The sequence below is a fragment of the Talpa occidentalis genome, unplaced genomic scaffold (assembly GCF_014898055.3).
Source record: "Talpa occidentalis isolate TD23 unplaced genomic scaffold, MPIMG_talOcc4v2.1 talOcc4.14, whole genome shotgun sequence".
Classification (NCBI taxonomy): Eukaryota; Metazoa; Chordata; class Mammalia; order Eulipotyphla; family Talpidae; genus Talpa; species Talpa occidentalis.
This window is the reverse complement of record NW_023601433.1, coordinates 11,338,866-11,360,737: the sequence shown is the minus strand read 5'-3', so window position 1 is coordinate 11,360,737 and position 21,872 is coordinate 11,338,866. Positions and strand designations below refer to the sequence as shown.

Genomic DNA, 21,872 nt, shown 5'->3' with positions numbered 1-21,872 from the left:
ACTGCAGGAAACAGGCGCAGGCCACAGGGACAGTCGTTGCAAACTACAATTAGTGGGTGTGAGTGAAAGTGTGAGGAAACGATCACCTCAGCCTCCCCGAGGTCCTTGTATCCATTGCAAAGGGAAAGACGGTAGCTGAACACTGGAGACACTAAACCGGGTGACCCGCGGCAGCACCGCCTGCACGGGACAGCGGGAACCCCACGATCCTGCGGTGGGCCCGCTGCAGGGCACACTCGCCCCCTCGCGGGCAGGGCGCAGGCACACTGCGCGAAATCGTCCCTCGTCTCCAGCAGCATCTTTGCGAAGACAAGGCTAGACCTGACCTGTTGAGAAATCAACGCCTGCACGGAGTCCGGACAGTCCCAGAACAGGCCCCGCCCAGGGGAAAAGGGAGATTCCGGTCAGGAACCAAACAGCACCTCATCCGCTTCTTGGGTCTGGTGGTGGCACTTGGCTTAGGTGAAACCCCGGGGAAAGCTGGGTGAGGAATGGACGGCCCTTCCTCCGCCTGTCCCGCGTCTCGGGCACTCACCGCAGCGAGGCCGGTCGGCGCAGTCCAGGCGGTGGCTCGCGGCAGCGACCGCAGTCAGGCCGGGGCTCTCGGCTGGCGAAGCCGCGTGGGGTGCTCTGGGCCGTGGACACGAGGCAGGAGGGGAGCACGCGCCGCCACTCGCGGTCCGTCCCGCCTCGGGTGCCTGTTTGGAACCGTCTGTCTCGTGCGGAAGAAAGCGCGTTTGTCAGCTTTGCGATTAGGTGGCGCTTCAACCCCTTGCAAGGGAGCGGACAGGCAGATGGGGGGCTGGAGCCACCCCGCTGGCCAGAGGGTGCCAACTGACAAATCATGCTCCGTGGGTGCCAGACACAGAATCAGCTTGAAAACAAGACGGAGCCCAGAGCAAGGCACCCATGGGAGCTGACTAGGACATCGCAATGAATTGATTTTGAGCAGCTGCAGCTGTGATTGGAGTATTTCTAGCCACAGGACTCAGCTGGCCTTCCAAACCCGCTAGTAAGAGCCTCGCTCTACCCGGCAAGTGAAACCAGCACAAAACGTTAGCTTGTGATTTGGCAGCAAGAGTCCGCCTGGCCGGGAGCTGGCGGAGGGGGCAAACCAGAGCAAGAGCATACTCCCCCCTGCACGCTGAAGAGGGCTTCTCAGACCTGTCACTTTTGCAAGTCAACCTCCATTCTAGTCAGTGTCTTCTCCCCTAGCTCGTATTACCTGTGCTTTTTGGGTAAAACAAATCATTTCATCCCCCAAATTTTAAAGCTAAGTAGACTGTAATGACAGTTCTAATAAGTCCCCCCCACACCCCCCCGGTGCCCACACGCCGGTGTGCATCCTGGGAGGAGGTGTCAGAGGCTGTGGGTGGGCCGAGTCCATCTGACACGCGTAAGCAGCCACGCGGCGGATGCTGGGGCCCGGCTCGCTGGCAGCTTCCTCAGAGGCCGGAGCCACCCCAGGAGGGAGACAGGAGCTGACAGGGACGAGGGGGTGGGATACCGCCTCGGTTTTCTGGGCCATGCCTCATCAAGTGGAGGGGCCCTGCAGGTGGAAGAAGGGGCTTGGGGGCTAGGGGACAAGTGCCAAGCATGACAGAGTCCGGAGTACACAGGAAAAGCCAGTCCGTCTTTACTGTAGTGAGTGCAGGATACAAAGAGTTTACAACAACCTCTAGCATTTTCTTAACCATTTGATAAAAAGTTCACTATAGTATTTATTGTATCATGAAGAAAAAACAACACATTCAGGGAAAAATTGAGATTCACTTATTTTGTTTAAAAGGTTCATCTCAAGGATGGCAACAAAGTCCAGCTTGTGCCGCCAAACGGTTTTGCGTGATCAAACCGCGTACAGCTTCTTGTGTGAACTGTTGACTACAAACATTACCAAATACATAAATCTCTTTTAAAAAAGCCATTTTAAATATAGCAAAGCAGTGTCTTCTTGCACAGCAAAGTGAAGAAAGTTTCTACAGAGAAATAAAAGTTTTACATTTGTAAAATCTTGTTCACATTCTAATCATCTAAGCTGCTTATGATCCGATGCCAGGAGTTTTCTGGTTCCTTATTTACTATGTATTTCTTGTGCGCATGATGGTTAGTACAGAAAATGTTAATGCTTCATCAGTTGTCCTTAGAGTTAAAGGAAATGCTAAACATATATTGTTCTTTAGAACAAACCCCTGATTTAGTCTCTAACACAATGGACAGAATTAGGGCTCAAAAGATGGAGTTTTGACCGGGACCATCTGTAGACACACCGACTCCCGCTGCAGCGTGACGCCGGCGGAAGCACTGACGGGAGTGCGGCCGCTGGGCTGTGCACCTGAGCCAGGGTTTATACTCTGAGCTTTTTTTGTTTTTCTCTTTTAGTAATAAAATACTTCATCTGAAGGGATAAAGTTTCTGGCGATGGTGTCATACAAAACACTCAAGTCTAAAAGGGTAAGAAAAGTAGGTTGTAAAATGAACACCGTTAGTGTCTTCCCCACAGAGTCGGGTTCCACCAGGAGAGGTGTGTGTGTTCGTACGTGATGTCTGGGTGAGGCGTGTCTGTCAAGCTGACATGCTCCGAGTCACGCTGGGCATATGGGAAAAGGATTAACAGTCAAATATTCAGTTCCTGAAAATGGAATACATTGTTACTTGGTCAGTGTAATTGAAATACAAACTCCGAGCCTTGTGTAGTATTTTAGAAAACAGTAGTTGTACTGATTATAAACCTGCATAGAAAGAAAGACTATTGAGATACAGTCAGAAAAGCCATCTCATAAGGCACACAAGAAAATAGACAGTAAATGTGAATGTGGTAACTCCTATCCAATGCACAGCAGAAGAAGTTCATGAACATGCATAAATAACAAAGAATCACTCAACACTTTCAAAGCTATAAATGGTTTACGAAGTGGTAAGGATTATCTTCGAGATTCAGTGTCGGGAGACTGTCTTGTTTCAATTAGGTGAGACCTGAAGAAATGTGCCTGCAAGTAGTTCAGTGAAGTACATTTTAAAGAAAAGCAAATCCTTTCTGAATAAGCGCCAAATGTCTAGACTGAAAAGAGGAGAAAGCCTATCACCCTCTTTTTGTTTTTTTGGGGGGTGGGGGACCCTCTGTCAGGATTTCCTACCCAAACTGTCATTAAAACAAAACTCCATTTTGCAGCTGTGAATGTCACAGGTAATCCTGTACCTAATACCCATGTGCCAGTCGGGAAATCTGGCTGATGATTTGTCACAAACAGCGTATGATAAAAATGTCAAAAGGAACGTCATTTAGGGGGGAAAACAAATGTAAAAAATTATAGGTAGCTGCTCGATATTAGGTTTAAAATATAAAATAGCAGCAGGTTTTAAACCCCTATTTTCTCAGGAAAAGGAGTATTTAAAAATCTCTCCTCATAGATTTTTAGATATACGTGACTTTGAATTTTGTTCATGGCACAAGCCCAGGAGACGTAGGCCCTCGCTACCACCACGTGGTCATCCTTCCGGAAGAGTAAGGCCTTGTTCAGAATTTAGCTGAGGCGTGGCAACCCCCAGCAGGGTGGCAAGAGTTGTGCCAGGGACTCGCATCACTTGAGTTTCTCTCCCCACACGGCTGCGTCGCTTCCACGCGGAGTGCGCGCTGTGCCAGAGGTTTGCTACCCAGCCGCATCGTGTTTTTAGAGGGGCAGGAAGAAGCAGCCCTTCCCCATGCTTCGTTTTCTCTAATCATTTACCACTTATAAAACCTTTGTGCTCATCTACTATTTCGCCATTTTCTCTAATATTAAATTAGGTCAGCTTTTTCTACTATACTTTTTTTCCTCACAAAAGGCAAGTTTTAGATAATGCCTTATAAAATCTTACAACACATTTTATATTTATGCAGGATGAACTTAACACCAATTTTTCTTGCCACTTTGCTATTTATGTACAGATATAAAATATATAATGATGCTCAACCCATACAGCACGAAGAGTACAATGTAACATCACACACTCACCACCAGTGAGGGGAGAAACCCCTGTATACAATCCTCTGGAAAACTGGGCTAATAATTAAAATCCAAAGTACAGTATATTTAACAAAATAGTAAATATTAAACAGTGAATACTCTACTTAATAAGGACCTCGCCTTTTCCTCCCAAATTGGCGGCAATCCACAAAAATATACTTTTTAATCTGGTGACCATACAATACATAGGTACTTACATCAAAGGTGATAATCTATTGAAGATGCTATATACACGTAAAGAGTTTGGCTCAACTTTTAATTTACATATAGAATAGTAAGTGTTCATGGCTTTTTGTTTCCAAGGTTCTGCTTGCAAGATATTTTTTGTTTCCCCTCTTAAAATAAAACTAAAAAGTTAAAACAAGATAAAGCTATTCTCTTTAAAAAAAAGTTACAACATACAGCTTTGGCTTATATAAATAATTCATAGCAGAATGTGTTCAAAAGTAGTGAATATAATTTTATATATAGTCATCAATTCATAAGGGTGTTTTCTTTCATATAAAATATACATGAGCTAAAATCAGTTTAATTTTTAAGATATGAATGTAAAAAGAAACTTCTGACATATTCCAATTATAACTTAATATATTAATTTATTTTTTTAATGCTCTATATTTCTAGGCTAGTAGTTTCTGAATATCTCATGCGTGTTTTCTATTCTCTCTTTATTAGCTAAAGATCACTTCTTTGACCCGATACATTTTTGCACGTGCAAAACAGTTATGTGGGGTTTTTTGTGGGTTTTTTTTTTTTTTGTTTTTATTGTTTTGTTTTTAGTATCAACAGCCCTTTCCCATGCACCCCTTTGCAATAGAGACCCATGCCAGGTTGGGTAATTAATATAAATGACTTTATGTACAGTATTGCTTTCTTGGTTCCTGCTCTTCTACTGCTCTGTTCTACAAAGCATTTTTCTTAAGTAACTACAGTCACCGCACAGTTAGATAAAACAAGTAGGGGGCCCTCTAGATTCTGCAAGCTAATGTGGGAGAATTATATACGGGTACACGTTTCTCTGCAAAAACTGGTTATCTTATGAAACAAGTAGTCCGAGGAAGTGCCAGACTAGACTGCCTACAGGGTGCTTTGTTTGCCACGGGACGCACGTCTGCAGATCAACAAGGAGTTTGCAGGTAAGTGCCTGATTCTGTGTATGCAACACACACGCGCACACGCACACACACACACTCTCACACCCACATACATATATATGTAAAGGGATATATATGTATGTACATATAAATATGTTTAACTCATGTTCTTATTTACCAATTTAGATATGTAGGGCAGTTCACTGCAGTAACACAAATTACAGATACCGGCCTGGAAGCCTTAGGTCACCCATGCGTCCATCCTCATTCGCTTTACAGAAGGGCTTTCTCTGTCCTCGGTGGTCGGTGGTCGGCCAAGCACAATCGGAGAGTGGAAGTCACCCCTCGGATCCTCCCGGTCACTGCCATCATAGGAGCTGCTTGAGCTGCTCAGACTGTCCACAGGGGAGCGCCCCATTTCCTGCCGGGGCTGGGCCTGGGGCTGGGGGGGTTGTGACTGTTGCTGCTGCTGCTGCTGCGGTGGTGGTGGTTGCGGTGGTTGCTGCTGCTGCTGCTGGAAGCCTGATGGGGTCATTCGATCCCGGGGAGGTGAAATTGGTTCTGACTTAATGTTGATGTTCTGGTTGGTATTGATGGATAAATTCGAACCCTGAGATAACTGCCCTCCAGCACTGAAGGAAAAAGGGAGATGCTGAGTGGTTTGTGAATGCATCTGCGAAAGCCCACCTGGCTGCGAAAGCCCAGGGTCTGAAACGCTGGCACGATTCCCCTAGACTGCTTTCCTCCATTTCCTACCTGCTCGGCACAAAGCAAGGATGCTAGCACGGCGCAAACCTTTAGTGACCAGCTGTCCCTACAACCGTGTACTTCTGTGGCTGAAGGATCACAGCCTCGGTGTCTGAGATTGTGCCTGCAGCAACACGGGAGGAGCAAGTTCACAGCCCCCGTTCTGCTTCCCCGACTCGGTTTCTTCTCTGGCTCGGCCCTGGGATAGGCACAACACCTCACCCATTCTCACAGCAACTCTCTTAAGAAGTCAGTCATAGCCCCCCACTTTCCAGATGAGGAGACAGCCTCTGAAAGGCTAACTCGCTGAGAACAGTGCACTAGGAAGGCTTTCCCCAGTCTGAGCTTCAAGCCACTGCCACCTGCTTTCACAGGGCTATTTTCAGTGTGTGTTTAGGATGCTCGGCACAGGCCCGAGGGGCAAAACCCATCTGTGTAGGCAGACGTTTCCTGCCGTAACGTACAAGACGACCAGTACAGCAGTAGGCACGGTGGCGTGACTTCGGAATGCAGGAGGGGAAAGTGCTGGGTGGACCGAGTGTGCTGAGTAGGGGCAAGGCAGCCGCCTCTCATGGACCCCTCACAGGAGAGGGGGCTCATGTGCTGACCCTCTTCTGGGAGGCTCTCCTCCACCTGAGCGCCACTGTTAAAGCCCTCTCCACTGACATTCCCACGCTCAGTGCGTAAGTTCTTTGGTGGAGCCTTAGTGAGCTACACGTGAGTGGGGTCAGCACATGAACCCCAACCACTTCTCTAAGATTCAGGAGGAAAGTAAAAGCTCATTCTCCTGTTCCCTTTGTTGCTAGTCACCACAGTAAAAAAGGAGGTAAAGGTGAGCCTAAATGCTTAGGCATGAGGAGGTACAGACGAGTGACATCTGTGTCGTGGTACCTGCCAGGCACTACTGAGCCTCTACCTCGGTGTGTCAGACAGAGAAGACTTGCTTCCTGACGCTACTGAAGAAATGCCTACTTTGCTCAGTCTCCAAGCTACTATCTAGAGGTATGTAGAGAAAAGCTTTTCTACGAACACTTGTGCATCATGAAAAGATCACTGCAAGATAATACACATGACAATCCACAGAGCAAAAAACTTAGTTCTAACAGAGCACACAGGCTGGCACTCGAGAGCCAGGGGAAATTTTTACTCACACCAGAGAGCTGAGGGCTGCTTGTCCTAAATGGTGCTGCTGCCAGGCTGACACTGGCCCCAGAGACAGCATTCCTGGGGAGTTGAAGCCCTGTAGGGCTGACAGGTCTGCACTAGTCAGTGAGTAGTCTGAAAAGAAAAGAGAAATACTGTTCATGTGTAATGAATACAAAAGCCAGTTTTCAAAAAGTAGCTTCAACAATTCCTAGGCTGAGGTAGGCTAGACAGTTCTCTACATAAAATAACATACTAACGGGTCTAGAAACCACAAAAATTTTTCTTTTGGGGTGTTTATAGGACCTAGCTATTTTAATTGTCTGGGTTTACTTTAATAAATTTAAATTTTATACTGAATTATTCGTTTATTTCACAAAAATTTTAAAATACTTTCCCTAGACTCGTAAATACAAATATCTAATAAGGCCATCACTGAAGACTGTGCCTATACAATTGTTATTTTAAATAAAATGCCCAGTACTACCCTCCTGAACAAAGAGAAGCACTTCAACTCACCCAGACTGAGCCCAGATCCACAGTTTTTAATATTCTTGAATTACAGGGAGCTCTAAAGACACAGCACACCCCTTCTCATGGGGTGCCATGCTGAGTGACGGACTGGAAATACCTCATCATACAATGAAGTAACTGCATTTGTTCAACTGTGACAGATCTTTGGTTGCACCCAAAATAATTTCAAGTTCATAAAAAACTATTAGAAAGGTGTATTATACGTCACAGATTTCATTTTATGTGAATGCTTTAGTAACAATCACTCTGACCAAGACTTAGGACTTTAATTATGATCCACACACAGTTATTCCAGTTCATCATTAACACTTTTCCATTTAGTTCTAAAAAAGAGATGGCAAAACCTTTCTACTTTTAACTGTTTTTCATGTCTCAAGAGAGGTGTTTAAAGAAGCTGGTATTCCTGGTGAATTATTTTTTCGAAAGGAACTGGGTTGAAAAGCACAGCTGGTGCTTAGGATCCTATACTTTCCTCATTCTACACGCTCTAAGGTCACCCGTTTTATCCACCCGCCCGTGACAGAAGTGGAGGCAAGAGTTCCACATCCAGTGATGCCTCCACAGTGCCCCCACCCACCCCCAATCCTCTTTCTACCTCTAGGTCCTTCCAACTACCTAACTGCTGTTCCCTTGGACGTCCAATGTTTGACATGACCCAACTGGACTCCTTTTCCTCCAAACCTGATCCTCTTTAAACGCTCCCTAGATAAGTAAACGCACCGACACTTACCTCGTTACTCATAACAGAAACCTGTGGGTGTTGGACTTGCTGCTGCTTATTCCCACCACCAGCCCTCCAGTCTCACCAATGTTATCTACTGTCAAGCCTGCCCAAGTCTTACCATCTCTACTCCGGTCCAAACCATCTACATTCATTACATGGCCCACTACGGTAACCTCTTCGGTGGCGTCCTCGTATTCACCCATGCCTTATACACAGTGCAGTCAGTGAGCTGAGAACAACTACACAGTTCCTGACTCTCTCGCCCTAAAACCTTTTTATGGCTTCTCCACAGTGGTCCCAAGATAATGTCCAAAATGCCCAACATAGCTTATAAATCTCTATTTACCTCTCTAGTTTCAATTCTAACCCTCCCTCCCACCTCCAACACTGCCAGCCAGCCACGCTCCTGCTGTTTCCTCACCTTTAAACTCCGCTCTCTGGCACACTCTCCCTATTCTGCCTGGCTGAAAAATGAATGCTCCCTCCTTCAGCTATAAGCTTAAAAGTAGCCTTTAACAAATTCTCCCCAGAGTTGTCTGGTGTCTTTCTCCCCTGACAGACTTTAAGTTCCATTGTTAACCATGTATTATTCATGTGTTTCCAGTGCCAGGCACAGCACCTACACACAGTAGGTGTTCATAATAAATATCAGTCACAAGGATGCATGAGTAAGTTTGTGAAACTTGGAGTGATCTTACTGATGGGCATGAGGAAGTGTCTGTAGGATTCCTTCATACAGAGGTATTTTACTTTTTGAAAAATACTGCTCCTTTATCATGTCCAGTGATTATTGTGTTCAACTGTAAATACGTGCAGAAAGGTAAGTTATATAGCAAAGGACATGTTTTAAAAAAAAAATCGATAAATGCATTAAAGATAATATGGTGAAACAGAATATGTATTCTAAGAAAGAGATTAAAGACTAAAGAAGTAATGAAACTAAAAGCTAAGTAATTGATGGTTAGAAGAGCATCTGACACCATTTTTGTGTTCTGGTAATTCCTCTGGACTAAAAAAATGCAAAGCCAATGGCATTTTTTAAAAGGAGTGTGATGGAGTTGGTAAGTATACTGAAAAACCTGTCATGAAACGCCCAGTAAACTGTAACATCGACACCAAGTTCAAGTCCCATCTTCTCAGCCAACACTCCCCTGAACATTCCAGCGAATACAGTTCCCTCTTCCCGTACCTTCTCAAGTCTCAGAGCATAGACTGGAAACCTCAACATGAAGGGGTCCTCCTGACCAGTTTGTCCCGCCTCCTTATCAGGAATAAATTGGGAGAAAAGCTCTGCCTCTGCACAGCGCCATTCACAGAGCAGAGACGGGCACGCTGAGACAATCAATGTCTGTGATGCATAATCCTCTGCGCTACTCCAAATTTGCAAGTAAGGGAATTGGATATTTTTTATATTGATTGTTGGAAAAAGGAGTGAGCATTTCCTAACAGAAAAAACAACTCAAAAGTTGTTCCTGTTTTAAAAGAACGACTTAGAATTACAACGGCAATCGAATGTATCAAGGCTGTACACCCTCAGGGAGTGTCTGACAGCAGTTTGAAAACACCATCTAAAAGCTTTTGCCCTGGAGTCTAAAATTACATGATCTTTACTACATTCTCCTTATAAGAATCACGATTAAGTTCCCTGCATTGCGGTCTCTGCATAAATGGCAAGGTATAATTTAACTACTTCTCTGTTTTCCTCCTTTGAATCATCAGATATTTAGCTCAACTGTTGAGCGTGAGCCGCACGTGCTTTCTGTCACCCCTTGAATGGCAAAATTAAGGAACCCTGCGCGCCAGGATTCTCTACACAACCCACCTGGCTAAACAAACCCCTCCATCCCTGCTGCATATTTGAACTTTCCTAATATATCCCCACGCCCCTTAGGGTATTTTAAGATGAAATATCCAAAGAAACACAGAGGAGTGAGAACAAGTGGGATGTGGTTTTGCCCCCTAAGCACAAACAATAGAAACCAAATGGGCAGTGGCAGGGAGAGAAAGCACATGACCAGCACAGCTAAACACACGCTGCAGCCCACAGCATGAAGGGAAACACATCTTATTTCAAAAGCCTGCAAAAGAGTGAGATACTGCGTGACGAAAAGCTACATAGAAAATGCCACAGCAACAGGTTACCACGCAGGCCCTAATTCTGGTAAGACCTAGTTGTTTCTTTGTTATGGGGAAAAAGTAAAAGGTCTTGATGGGGAATCAGCCCACCCTCCATCCTTAAGGAAGTTTTTGTAAATATTTTTTTCACAGTTAGCTTTTTTTTTTTGTGGGACCCTCGCGGGCGGCCGGGGAACGAACCGGCGCTGCTGAGGCTGCGGGCAGCCTTGCAGCCCAGCGCTCAACCACTGCACCACCAGGGGAGGCCCACGGTTAGCATGCTTTTTAATGTATCTGAATCTAAAACACTGGAAATTATTTCAAATATGTATTTCAAAAGTCACAAAGGCACATGTAGATGACCAAAGAAAGAAAACCCGAGACAGGTGAGAGCAAACTTACCAGTGTTGTAGGCGGTCGGCATCGCTGAGTACACGAGTCCCTGCGGAGGCAAGCTTGGGGTTGTCACAGACACGACCGGGGTAGCTAGAGGTTGAGTGGCTTGAGAACTGCTTATCCTCTGGGTATTCTGTGAGAGAGCAGAAAAAAGAAAAAGTTATCATGTGGGTATTTATGTCCAGACTTAATATTTTAAAAATAACAATATTTCAAAAATAACATTAATTTAAAGGTGACATATTTCACAGTTTTAGGATGTGAATGTTATTTTCTGAAGCAGCCATCATGCGAAAACCTTAAAAATACTAATGGGAATAACTAAATAATTAACTTTACAGGACATATTATTCATTTCCCTTATCTTTTCCATACAGAGTTTATTGATGTCAGAGACATAGCCTTAAATAGAAACTTGCATTGTGAGCTTTAACACTTGATGTGTTAGCATAAGTAAGGACTTGATGCCGGTACAAATAACAACAGGTTATCCTAAATAAAATTTGTGTAGGTTTTAAAAATCCAAGGATAGCAAAGGTGATTTGTATGTACTGTGTTTACAAGTACATGAGTATAGGAATCAAAATCACTTTTATTTACAGCATGTACATGTGAACATGGTTTAAGGCACTGGTACTGAAGCATCGCTTACCTTAGCTTTTCTGAACCTGCAGCTGATACTGGCTTTCCTCATTCGCTCATCTCTCTCTCTCTCTCTCTCTCTCTCACACACACACACACACACACACACACACACACACACACACACACTTCTTTTAATTACAGCTTTTTTAAAGAACAGTTTTTGGTTCACAGAAAAGCTGATGGGAAGGTACAGAGATTTCCCATATATCCCCTACCTTTATCTGCACAGTATCATTACCAACGCTCCCACCAACCTATTTTTTGACAGCAGCTTCAGTCTCCTGACTTCTTAAAGGAGAGGCTCAGAGTAGAGAAGCTATTAAAGTATTTCTGAAGGTCTGTGAATGGGGCAATACACAGGGTTATGGACTGACTGCACCTATACAGTATCCGTTTCACACTGGGAATAGATTTTTAAAAAATCAACTTGATTCAGTTATAAGGATAGTCACTGACCTCTGTGTGTAGGGTTATGACAGATCAGTTTCCCACCATGCTGGCTCAAGGGAAAAACCTCAAAACCAAGGATCAAAGGAACAGAACTGACTCTCTGTTCCATGTGGTTAGTACATAAAATGGCCCAGATACAACTCCAGGGTTACCTTTTTCTAAAAGAAGTTATAGCCTGATAACTGGTGTTTGAGGTCCAAAGTCATATCAATGAAATAATTCAGTGCCCTTAAGATTACAGAGTCAGAATGTGGTTCAGTTTTCTCTATCAGCCTTTTCAGAGTAATAATCAGAAAAGCCTTTGGCTAGATCTAGGTATCTGAAAAGTGATCATTTAATGAGGATCCAGGTATCAATTTACTTTTTAGTTTGTATTTTCTAGCCAGTGTTAACAAGACCATGCAGTATACAGATGAACAGCTGGGGATTCTGTTCCAGATTTACCACTTCCTAAGATCTGGGAAAAATCATTAACATCTTCCCAATGTCTTTGTAAAGCAGGGAGGGTAGTATCTTCTGTGAGCCTCAAGTGAGGGTAACAGGCGGGGGATACTGTGAAACAAAGCAATTCCCAAAACTGAAAGAGTGTCTTTAAATTGTCCCAAGAAACCTTCTGGCCCAGTATTTCTACGTAACTGGTGAAACTAAAAAGGGTCAATATATTTATTCTTCTCATTCATAGCTATAGCTGTCATGAAGTAAAGCTGCTCTAGAATTCTGAGGCTTCTAGAGAAACCTGTGGCCTAGCTCTCACCAGTAGAGCTTCAGCAGGCCCAGTGTTCTGTCTTTCCTCACTCTGGGTCAGAGTCATCCATGATTTTATTTTTGAGCTCAAACCAATATGAACAACTTCCTAAATTCAAACACATTGTGTTTTGACTATATTCTGGTTCTGACACAAAGCTCTACATCTTAAATTCAGTTTTAGAGTCTGAATTAGCTTGAATTTTGACGAGTAAAAATGACTTTATAATTTTGGATATGTGTGTTTCTAATTACAAATACTTATTTTTATGAATTCCATATTCTATAGTCTTCAAAGGTTTAGAAATTTATCTGAGATTTTGTAATCAAGGGTATAATTTAAGGAATATGGAAAGTCAAAAGTAATGACAACCAGAATTCATTTTAGTCACAGCATCAAGTTGATACTTTTAACGAAGTTTTGAGATAAAGACCTATTTCAATTTGTTAGAAAGTCAAGCGCTAGGTGAAAGTATACAGTGTGGCCTAGTTTGGCCTGGGCTCTATCCGTGGTGAGCCCTCGTCTCCACGGCAGTCTCCTGGCATGACCTCAAAACGGGGTTTGGGTGTTTTGCAGGGAGATGCCAGAAAGTGAGTTCCGCACATTCAAGCTCCTCATCTCAATGGCGTGGAGTTCATAGGAGTAAGTGACTTTCAGAACCACTAGAGGGCAACATATTACTAGACAATTCACAAGGAAGTGTGTTCATGACAACTTATTAAAGGTAAACTGCAAGGTTTAACTTATAATGAATTATTTTATCTTGAATTATAAACCTACACTTGCTAATCATCACTATATCATTAAAGTATTTCCTCAAACATATTCCAAATCTTCACAAAACATAATTCACCACCACACATAATCCATCCACTGACAGCTGCCTAGTATATTTTACTAAACTACATGCAAAACTGTGAGTGAGGGTGATCACAAAGTTACATGAAAGAACAACCTCTTACTTTAAGAACACATCACAGACCCTTTTTGAAAAGAAAGCAAACTATGCAAATCACACCAACATGCACATGTAATAAAATATAATCAACAAATGCCTTTCCCACATGCATTCATGCAGTCTGAACCCGTCCATGCTAAAAACTAAACATTTTCAAGTTTTATTCCTTTAAGGTCGTTTGAATTAATATGATCACTTCTATGAGATTTGGGTGTTAGTTCCCAAAGAAGAAATCAACTGAAAGTCAAATTCATTTTCTAGAAATAAAACAACCAGAAATCTTTTGTTTTGGAAAAAAGGTTTTAGTTACTTTCAAGAACACAGTATCTTCTGAAAGCAAAAAAGTAAATCTGTGCTGTTGAATTACAGACATTCCTTTCAGTAAACAGGGAACCCCCTTGTGGTTCAGATCGTCTCATGCAGGATGAAATAACTCCAACTGTGAAAAAGGTGACCTCACCAAAAATGATGTAATCTTTTTGAAAGAAAGAGAAATAACACAAGACCGTGTGTTACAATCTGAAGAACTCTGGGGGGTGAAGTCATTTTCTAAAAATGTTAATAATTTGGGGAGCTATATAAGGTATTTTGTATCTTTCCTAACAAAAAAAAAAAAAAAAAAACCAAACCTTTAACAAGTGTCTTGTGATCAAGGACAGCTATTGTTTTCAAAGGCCCTATTCCAATATTCCTTGCAACAAATAAAATGAGTCAAGATAGACAATTATAAATGGAAAAACTAGACTCTGTAGTACCAGTAAATTGGTTCAGTTATTCAGAGTGTTGGGACAGAGTTTAATTACAAGGAAAAAAAAAAATCGGTGTAACAAAAGGAACACTGGTTAAATAAAAGCATTTCAGAAAATTAGTACTTTCTATATCATTTTCAACTCCCTTCAAGCAGAAACCCACACTCACCAACTCCAATTCCTCTTCCTCCGACTGCACTCAGCACATAAGAGGGATAAGAGAGTTACCAAGACTGTTGGTACTTGAAAATAAAATATTTCTTTAGAAAAACACTGGCAGTTGTTTGGAACTCTAATGAGCTGATGACATATGCAACAAATACAAATATATGTATTACTGTCGCTGTAGCTGATGTCAAAAAGACTTTCAAAAGTCCTTTTAACTTTTCTAGGACACTCCCTCCCCCAACCTGGTCTGCTTTTATGCTGATCTCCCCGACACACAGCTGTGCTACTGTGACAATTCTTACAAAGGAGAGGTTCCTAATCATGACGCCAGTTCATAATTGGAACCTTGAGAATACTAGCTCTGCACTTACCCTCTCATCCCTATCCATCTGCTCACACATGTTCACTTATCTCCTATTAAGAGTCTGTATTCCTGGGTGGTCAGAAATTATTTTAAGTTTACCTATTTTCCACAGTAGCTAGCACAGTGTTATGAAACAAGAAAGCATTTGTTAAAAGTATATTAGGTCTTAACATGTTTATCATCTGCAAATGTAATTTTCATATGAACAAAATATATAATTTCATATATATGAAGAAAACGAGATTAGAGAAGATGAAACATTTTTTTTTAAACTAGAAAACATTAATGTTTAAAAATTAGTTTTTTTCTTATTTTGCTCAAATAAATCAAGCTGCTTTGTCAACATGGGATAGGTGCCTTTATAAGCATCACTCACTGATGCCTTAAGTCCCAATCTGAAAGCACATTTATCTGCAAACAAATGGTATAAAACAGGAGGGAAGCTGGCTGTTTACTCAGAAAAAAATCCCTCAACCTACAACTGCACTTTTGAACGTGGGTAAAATGTTCAACTGCGTTGTTACAGGTATCATTCCGTCTCTCCCACTGTAAGATAGATACACATCAAAATACTGTAAAACACAGTGTATGTTGTGTGTGGTAAGGGTGTGAATAGTTTACAGGGCACAGAGATGCTTCATCTCTTAAAAAAAAGACCAGCGGTCATCTCAACAAACTGCTACATGCCTAAACGTAGTTTGTTCTTAAACATATTTCTGCATCTTAAATGAACTTTCAGTAGTTTTTATTTCTGAAAAACAGAGGCAGGTATTCCACACATCCAGTCCCTGAAAGGGGAGCCAAATGACTGTTTTAACCTCCCTGCAGGGTGGCTGGGATGTGTGTTACACATGTATACATGTATTTGTAACTTTGTACTCTGAAACCATTTGAGAGCAGTTGCAAAAAGAGCACCCCCCACACACCTCACCAGCTTCCCCCATATGACCATCCTGAGGAGAAGGGAACCACTTGTCAAAACTAGTAAAAATCAAACAGCGGTAAGGAAAGCTATAGATCTAGCTTGGTTTTCACCAGGCTTTTCACTGATGTCCTTTTTCTGATCCAGCATCATTCCACATTCTCACGCATCCTTGGTCTCCCCTGTTCCTTCTGCTAAGTAATTTTCTTCAACATTTCTTACAGAGTAGGTCTGATGGCAATAAATTCCCATCATTTTTTTTTTTGTTGGAGAAAGTAATTTTTATTCCTCTTCCATTTTTGAAAGGTATTGTTGCTGTGTACAGAACTCAGATCGAGAGGTTTCTACCACCCCCACCCACTTCGGTACTTTCATGTTATTTCATTGGTTTGCAGCTTGCATAGTTTCTGAAGAGAATTTCTGTGTCCTTATCTATGTTCTCTCTCCCTTATCTGTCTGCCTTTAAGACTTTTCTCTGTCTTTTGCTTTTAGCATCTGCATCTGTGTGGTGGTGGCGGCGGCATTTACGCTAGTTTGGGACCAGTTATTATTTCTTCAAATATTTCTGCTCTGTTTTCTCTTTTTGGAATTCCAATTACAAATACATTAAACCATTTGATAAAGTCCCAGAGCTCTTGGAGGCTTTGCTCTGCTTTTTGTTTTGTTTTCATTCTTCTTTCTCTTTGTATTTCAGTTTGGGTAATTCCTACTGACTTATTGATTACACAGCTATCTTTCCTCCTGATAAGCCTTGAGTGCAGGGTTTGAGTCAATTTATTTAGGAACTGGGTTGGGGTTGAACTTCACTGTTGTTATGGTTACCTCAGTGCATCTACTACTGGATTCAAATTCCTCTGACATTAGGAGAGTGGTTTGCTAAAGGCTTTTCATTTATTTTTTCCCAGTGACTAGTCATTCTCAGTTTTAAGCCTATTCCTTTGCATTTTGTTTTGGGCAGCGACCCTCTTGATCACCCTGCCTGGCTCCTGACATCATTCCTGCACCGCCACCAATAACTGAGATATTTTTCCTTTTCTATTTACTCACATATGATAGGATTCGCCAGTGCCCTAAGGTTCACACTGTTTTATTTCCTCATAAATTAAGGTGGATTTTTTTTTTTTGGCTCCATAGATGAGAAATGGGACAAAGATCCCATATTTCTTTTTGCCCTACTGCAGTAGCTGCTCTTCCCCTCTTCCAGTTGTGTGCCACAGGGAACTTGAGAATATCCCGTCTTTTCTGTGAACACCCAGTGGAGTTCATGGAGAAAAAGCCTAGAAGAGCTCTCAAGATTCTCCCGTCACCTCCTCAGGGGTTTTACTGCCAATGCACAGTTGGCCTCAACAAGTCACCATTCACCGGAGCTAAACTCTTATTAACTAGTAAGTCAGTGCTCACATGTCCTCGCCCTGCAGTATCTGTCTCTCTCTAGAGTCTGGGCAAGTTGGCTGCCCTAAAATCTCGGCAGTAAAGTGAGTTCAGGGTAACTATGAACTTGCTGTTTGTCCAACTCTGTCATTCTAAGATTGGGAGCAACACAATTTCCAGCTTTTTGTATCTCTGAATGAAAAATACTTATTTGTTTTTCAAAGTCAAGAATTGTGGTCCTGACTCTCTTTTGTACTGCCCTGGACAAGTAACTTCTCAGTTTCCTCAACACTACCTTGCCAAGATCACAGTCTACTGACACAATGCATATCAAGCTATTTGGGGATCTATAAAGCATTATATACAAATATAGAATTATATAAAGCCTGATAACATCACTTTCAATTAGCAATAAAATTAAGTGGCAAATTTAGCAGCTGCACAGTAGAAAGAGCACCTGGCATATCACTTAGCATGTTAATAGTAAAATAGTTGCTAAACTAAGAATGGCTTTAAACCTGCATCTATATTCTAATTTTTTTCCTACAACATGCTAAGAGGAATAAACATACTTTCCTTTTCTTCAAAAACAGACTTTAGGATTTAAAAGCAAATAGGTTGTAACTAAAGATAGTTTATAGTCAAGGAACCTGTCTTCTTTATAGAGTTAAAGAGGAAGATTACTAACTTTATATATTTAAATATGAAGAAGGAATAAAAGAAAAATGATTTGGGGAATAACTCATTTAAGTAGTTATGCATTCATCCCTATTCAACAACTGTTCTCTTTGATATGCAGAATTTTTAAAAATAATTTAGTATTGAAGGTATGCAAAGTACAAAGAAAAAATAATTAAGTCAGATATAGTTTATCAATCTGGGGATGAGATCTTTAAGCAAAGATTCCAGTCTGGTAAAATCTAAATTAAGTATAATAATCTCTCAATAATTTTAAATAACTGTAAGCAGATTTGTTTCTTACTTTAACAAAATTTGGTTTTAGTGTATTAAAAAAAACTAGTCTCGTAAATGCCAATTAAAAATAGAAATATTCATTAAGAAAAGGTCTAGATTCTATGAGGTAGAAAAAAATTCCAAAGGAAAAGATAGACTATGTACAAAACACCAGTTTTAGAGAACGAAGTTAAAGAAAAGTTCAATGTACCAGTGGCGGCATCATGCCCTTGCTTGAAGGGGGGATGACAACTCGAAGGTCTGGTTTTCTATTGTTCATTCCAAGATTGCCACCACCTGGAGGAGGGGGAGATTTTGTAGGCATAACTTTGCCTAAACTATTTGCACCTGTAGTTCCAATTAAATTTGGAGAAGCTCTTGAATTTACAAATCCATTTCCTGGAAAAAAGAAATATCATTCATTAACATGAAAAGAGTCATTAAATCACTTTAGCACAAATGTGAAGCAAGTTTTCCCTAGTCCAGTTGCAAATGTGCTTTATAACAAGACGAGTAGCCAACCGTGTACCTCTGGACTGTTTAAAAATAAGCAATCAAAGTCTGAAATACAGATAAAGCTTAAAACTAATGCCACTCTGTTTTCCAGTTTTACTGCTTGGACCTGCTGAGACACAATTAAAACGCAAACATGCCGAAGGGTGGATCTCCACAGAGCCAGAACAACAGAAACGGAGGAAAGCGCCAGAGAAGACCGTTGTTCTTGCGGCAGCCACGGTGCTCCTACGCGGTTCTGGGCACTGACCTGGGTGTGACGGCAACTCCTTAATTCCAGCTTCTTCAGTACTCAGCTCTAAAGCCTCATTTTCAAATATTTCCTCCTTATGGCTCTACTTAAATCTGTTCCTTTTTTTCAGCTGCCACTAAGATCACCTTATTCTTGGTTTTTAACATCCCCTAACAGAACGCTCTCTCTTAGCAGAAATAAGGAAATAGCAACATTGTGGCGTCCGTTCAGTAAACACAGAACTGTTGGGCAGGTGGACAGAGCCCACATCTTGAACAGTCATGCTGGTCCTCTTCCAGTGCAGCAGCCACCTCTTTTGGGTGGGGCTGACGCCACTGCAATCCCCCATCACTTGTTTGGTGACAGGCATTTGACTCAGATCCAAGCCAATGAGGGCACTGCATTCTCTCTCCCCACCTACAGATCCAAGAAAGGTCACTCACAAGCTAGGTAAAGAAGTTGCTACATGGGGAGTGGGGGGGAAGGGGGGGCTACCACATTCCTCCAAATATGATTGAGGAAGCATTTTATTCTCAAGTCATTAAAGCTGACAAAAAGAGAACTACAAATTAATGAAGTAATTGTAGTTTGTACCACTTCTGGATTTTTTTGTAGTTACAGATAAGTTAATATATTTTTTTCCATTTAGGCCCAACTGAAGTGGTTTTCTGTTCAACAGTGAACAGAAATACCTACTGTTCACCAGTTTACAGTTCACAAATTAAAAAGAATTTAATAGACCATAAAGTGTTCATTTATAAAATAGATTACCCTTGCTATTTTAATTTCCATTTTAAAGGAATATTTAATTACTAAATCTAAGACAGTGTAATCGCCCGTAAAAGTAAAAAAATACACCATGAGGGAATCAAAATTTTTAATAAATACCAACTGTATAATCGAAACATAAAAAACTAAGTTTACCAAGCGTGCTTTTGGCAGTAAGTGGAGACTTAATGCCATAAATGCTGGTAATATTAATGTATTTTGGACAGTCCCTAGTATCTAAGTCTACTCTATTGCAGTACCCAGATGTTAATTTAAGAACATTGAATAAAATAATAAATTTGGGGCTTAAGAATTCTACTTTAGTCCAAAAGCTTAAGTACAAGGTCAAGAACAAAATATTAAGAATAAAGAACTAGAAGTTCCTAGAGTGCTAAATAGCCTCTGACTTCTCTGGGTGGGACTCAGAATTCATTTATCAGTAGCAACCACCATGTAATATCAGACAATATGAAACTACCTTTACAACTTGGAAATAAATTTAAACATCCATTATGTGTAAAGCACTATGTGGGGAGAGTAAAAGAAGGAAAGAAAAAAAAATCATGAAGACCAACAGGCTTGCAAGCAGCTTTTCATCTAGTTAGCCAAAGCAGGTATACATCACAGATGAATGAACATTATACTTAATGTGCCAACATTATACTTAAGATATGGGTGAAAGCAAAACAGCTAAGCGTTAATAACCACACAAAATTTATAAGTAAATAGAAAGTCAAGCACTGGATACAGGTACGTGAGCTTAATCAAGGAAGACTTTGTGGGATTAACTACTGAGCAGTTAATGACAGAAAGCAGGCATTATGCATAAATGTAAGAAAAAATTGAAATGCTAGTGCATCAACAAACAAGGTGTGGGTAAGGAATGGTGGGACAGCTAAGCCCATCTGGGTATATAGACACATATGCAAGGACAAACCAAAATTTAGTATCTGGTGCGTGTTTAACACTGGACTAAATCTTCCCATAATCTCACTGAGACGACTATTCTAGGAAGATTTGCCCCACAGAACTGCAATCAGTCAATGATCAAAAACACATAATTCTGTGTAGCACATATTTTTCAATTTAAGAACATTTGTATTAGTTCATTAGATGATTTTAATTCTAATATTTTAATTTATTCTAAAATCATTTTAATCTTTTAAATTCTATATTTTAATTCTATGATTATAATAGAAATAAGATTATTTGAACCACTTTATGGAACTAGAGGGGATGATGCTAAGTGTAATGAGTTAGAAGGAGACAAATACTAGATGTCACTCGCACATGGAATATAAAGAAACAAAGCAAAGGGTCAAAAGTAAACCAAAACAAATCCTAAAAATCGGACTGCAGAATTGAGGCTGGGGGTGGGGTGGGGGTGGAGGGAGGTGGGAGAGGATCCAATGGACTATGGTGGAGGATTATTGGTGCTTGGGTGGTGAGATGGGTGTGCTGACATACATTTAAAGAGGTATAAACCTATACGCCTAAATAAAAAAGCCGCCAAAGTCTATATGGTGTTGGCAGTTTATGAAATATTTTTAGAAACATTATATAATGAGCAGAGTTTAAATGATACTTGAATTCTAAAATTAAAAAACTTATGAAAGAGATGGTTAACTTAAGATATCTGAAGTACTTTAAAGTACCTGCAGATAACCTGGCAGAGAAAAATGGATGCGTCAACGTATCTGCTTACAATATACTTAGAATTTGAAGGTACTGAGGTGGCTTATTTATATGAGAAACTGAAAAGTATTTTGCTGCTGTGATAGCCAGCACATTTCAAGAGGCAAAACAGAAGGGTGAGGTATGGCACTAAGGCACTGACCTGTATCAGCACTCGTCATTCCAAATGTCAGGATCCCAGATGATCAGTGCTTCCTGTCTCCTCCACCTATCTCTCACCCAATTCCATTAGCTTTCTCCAAAATTTACTAAGTGACCGTCTACTTTTAATTCAGTTACATGGTTTAATTTTGCTGTGGGAACTGGTATTTCAGTCAACCTTATGAGCTATTTTCTGCATTCTGCTTCTGTTATTTTAAAGGGGTATGTATTAAATCTAAGCTGAATCTCCTTTCCACACCCTAGGGAGCAATTTCTTGCATTCTGTTAAGCATCAAAAAGCAGTGCTGTTAAAAAAAAAACCAAAACCAACAATCTCCTCACTAGGCCTCCCTGTGGAGTAGAGCTCATCCACGAGTTGGGCAGAGGAACTGCTAAGCCAGTCATCTGGAGGACATAAAATGCTTATTAAGTAATTTTAT

At 41.2% G+C, this 21,872-nt stretch overlaps 1 protein-coding gene across 7 annotated transcripts in view; it reads right to left on the bottom strand.

Moving 5' to 3' along the window:
- Positions 1-1,696: 1,696 nt before the first annotated feature.
- MEF2A (myocyte enhancer factor 2A) overlaps positions 1,697-21,872 on the bottom strand; it is a 97,887-nt gene continuing 77,711 nt past the window's right edge. For 3 of the 7 annotated variants that reach the window (XM_037510063.2, XM_054694762.1, XM_054694763.1), the window contains exons 8-12: positions 18,295-18,482; positions 14,474-14,497; positions 10,764-10,890; positions 6,997-7,123; positions 1,697-5,730 (exon numbers count right to left, since the gene is read on the bottom strand). In XM_037510063.2, the coding sequence (XP_037365960.1) occupies positions 5,340-5,730; positions 6,997-7,123; positions 10,764-10,890; positions 14,474-14,497; positions 18,295-18,482 (857 nt within the window). In that variant the 3' untranslated portion in view covers positions 1,697-5,339. The remainder of the gene's footprint in view (positions 5,731-6,996; positions 7,124-10,763; positions 10,891-14,473; positions 14,498-18,294; positions 18,483-21,872) is intronic. The other 4 variants (XM_054694766.1, XM_037510064.2, XM_054694764.1 and 1 more) reach the window with 2 other exon arrangements.